The sequence below is a fragment of the Chinchilla lanigera genome, unplaced genomic scaffold (assembly GCF_000276665.1).
Source record: "Chinchilla lanigera isolate Chin_1 unplaced genomic scaffold, ChiLan1.0 scaffold00049, whole genome shotgun sequence".
NCBI lineage: Eukaryota > Metazoa > Chordata > Mammalia > Rodentia > Chinchillidae > Chinchilla > Chinchilla lanigera.
Genome location: NW_004955450.1, coordinates 10,448,031 through 10,450,682, shown reverse-complemented (window position 1 = coordinate 10,450,682; position 2,652 = coordinate 10,448,031). Strand labels below are relative to the sequence as shown.

The following is a 2,652-nucleotide window of genomic DNA, read 5'->3' as shown; positions in this document are numbered from 1 at the left end:
GCAGGCGCTTTTGCCGCTGAGCTAAATCCCCAGCCCCATAATCACATCTTGACATGCGTATTTAGAAAGGTAAAGCATCTGCGGTACTTAAAAGGAAGCTCACTTACATCCATAATGGTTACGGGGATGTCCCGTATTTTATGAGGTTCCACATAAGAATTCTGACAATTCAGGGTCAGTCTTGAAGCCAGTTCACTCTGACCCAGACTTTCCAGCTGAAAAAAAGGAATGCAGGTTAAGATTTTTTAAATAATTTTTTTTATGTTTCTATTACATCCATAGATAACGTTTGGCTTATAAAACTGCTGTCGGATACGGTGGGGCCAGAAAAGTGACAAATGAAACAGAGTATTTGAAAGACTGAACTGGGCCTCTCAGCCTTTTTCTAGTTCTGGAACCTCAATCTAACCTGCCTGCTTCAACCCAGCTGTTGTCTGCAGCCAGCCAATTCGTGCACCTCAGAGCTTAGAGTGTGAAAAACCCTCAGCCGTCATCTGCCCTTAGCTCCTAAATAGAAGCTCTGAGTCGGCAGATGTATCTGAGAGGAAGAGGAGGGGGTGATGTAAAAGTACACATTCCCAGGCCCCAGGCCCCAGGCCCAAGCATTCCAGATGTGCTGTCAGGTCTGAGGCCTTGGGATCTGTTTTTTGAGATGAGGTCTGTCCTCCAAGTTGCTCAGGCTGGCCTTAAATTCAGAATCTTCTTGCTCCATGGCACAGCGGCATATGCCTATAATCCTAGCACTCGGGATGCTGAGGCAGGAGGATTACCATGAATCTGAGGGTAGCCTGTGATATATGAGAGCTTAAGGCCAGCCTGAACTATATAACATGACCCTGTCTCAAAAAAAACCCAGGATCGTCCTGCTTCAGCCTCCCTAGTAACCTGGCGTTCTAGCTTTTTGAAATGTACAGTACATTATTATCTATAGTCACCCTGAAATCTGTTTTCATTTTGCAGTACTGGGGACTGAACGGAGGGCCTTTGCACTGAGCTCCATCACTGGCCCTTTTTTCTTTTGCGATAGGGCTCCAACTTGTGATCCTCCTGCCTCAGCCTCAGAGTGCTGGGACTGCAGGTATGTGTCACCACACCCAGTTTGAAATCTGTATTTTTGAAGGCCTCCTATGTGACTTTGACAAACAGCTGCTGGGAAGCACTCATGCAGACAAAGCCTGACCAGCAGCAGCATCTGTTTGGAAGTACTGAAGTGAAGACTGCAGACACTCACTGAGAAGCTGCAGCTTCAGGAACCTTCAGCAGCTGCGAGCATCCCCAGTACCAGGTGTCCCCAGTACCAGGTGTCCCCAGCCCAGCGCCACAGTCCTTACCCTGTCCACCATGAAGTCAATGGCATCGGCCATCATAGGGTCCACTGGGCCAGATGAAAAGTTTCCAAGAACTATTTTTTTAAGCATAAATGCAGGCATCAGCCAAAAGCTGTAAAGAAAAGACGAAGTTTCAGTAATTTGAACTTGCCAAGTGTATCCATACATGGCAAACATTCATTCAACACTGGGGCCTTGTAAACGCTGTCTTGGAATCCAACTACAAACAGACCTCCTTTCAAAAAGCTCAGCATCTCTTTTCTACATATACTTTCCCAAGCTCTCAAAAGAATTAAGAGCTGGGTGTGGTGGCGCATGCCTGTGATCCCAGCACTGAGTGCAGTGAGTTCGAGGCCAACCAAGGCTACATAGTGAGTTCGAGGCCAGCCTGAACTGCATAGCAAGGCCCTATCTCAAAAAACAAACAGGGCCAGGGACATAGCTCAGCGGCACAAGTGCCTGCCTGGCAAGCGCAAGGTCCTGAGTTCGATTCCCAGTACCAAAAAAACAAACAAACAAACAAGAGAGATTAACTATGAATGATATTTCAAAATGCCTTCAAATGAGACAGACATTAAGATGATTCTTATTTTCCTAATTGGCCATCTTTCCAATGATTAAACTAGTTCCTCTGGAAAACTGAGCACTAATAGTCTTTCCTTCCAGTTGATAACCTTTCAATCAACTGATATTTCAAAATACATTTCAAAATAGCAAAATGGAAGTTACTGTACCTCCCCAAATTTGCTATTATATTCATCCAGGCTCCCTCAGGGCAATCTGGTCGTTACAGGTTCCTATATGTGATCATTAATTGACACTTCTGTTGTGAATTACAAATGCTGACCAGCATCGCGGAGGGCATAGACTAATTTCTCAAAATCTCTGCTAATAACAGGCTGTGCACCTTCTCACGCACACCGGCTGTAGTAAGGTATTGGTGGAAGTTGAGCTTCCCTCAAAAGGGCGATGTGGTCCTCTTCTACTTCACTTTCTAAGCTCTCTCTTACCCCTACTGCTTTCTCACCACTTTCTCTTGCTGTAGGGCTGGGGATGGAGCCTAGAGCCCCCTGCATGCTAGCTAAGGGTCCTGCAGCTCAGCCGCTCCCTAGGCCCCTTCTCTCTTAAAGGTGATGGTGGCTACGTTCACTGTCAGCTCTGCTCAGCTCCGTACCCTTCGTGTGGCACACACAAAGTACTCAGATATTTAATAAAAAGCAGCTGGGTCGTTCCCCGGAAGGAGGGCTTCCGGTGCACAGGGAGCCACGGGTGGGGAGCGCCAGTCTTCCAGCTGGCTAGCTTCCTGCCTGGTGGCTCCCGGAGG

General features: G+C 47.1%; 1 protein-coding gene across 2 annotated transcripts in view; it reads right to left on the bottom strand.

Moving 5' to 3' along the window:
• Positions 1-2,652, bottom strand: part of Spg21 (spastic paraplegia 21 (autosomal recessive, Mast syndrome)) — a 31,287-nt gene that overhangs the window by 4,998 nt on the left and 23,637 nt on the right. For both annotated transcript variants that reach the window (XM_005393738.2, XM_013518963.1), the window contains 2 exons: positions 1,332-1,440; positions 108-215 (listed from right to left, as the gene is read on the bottom strand). In XM_005393738.2, the coding sequence (XP_005393795.1) occupies positions 108-215; positions 1,332-1,440 (217 nt within the window). The remainder of the gene's footprint in view (positions 1-107; positions 216-1,331; positions 1,441-2,652) is intronic.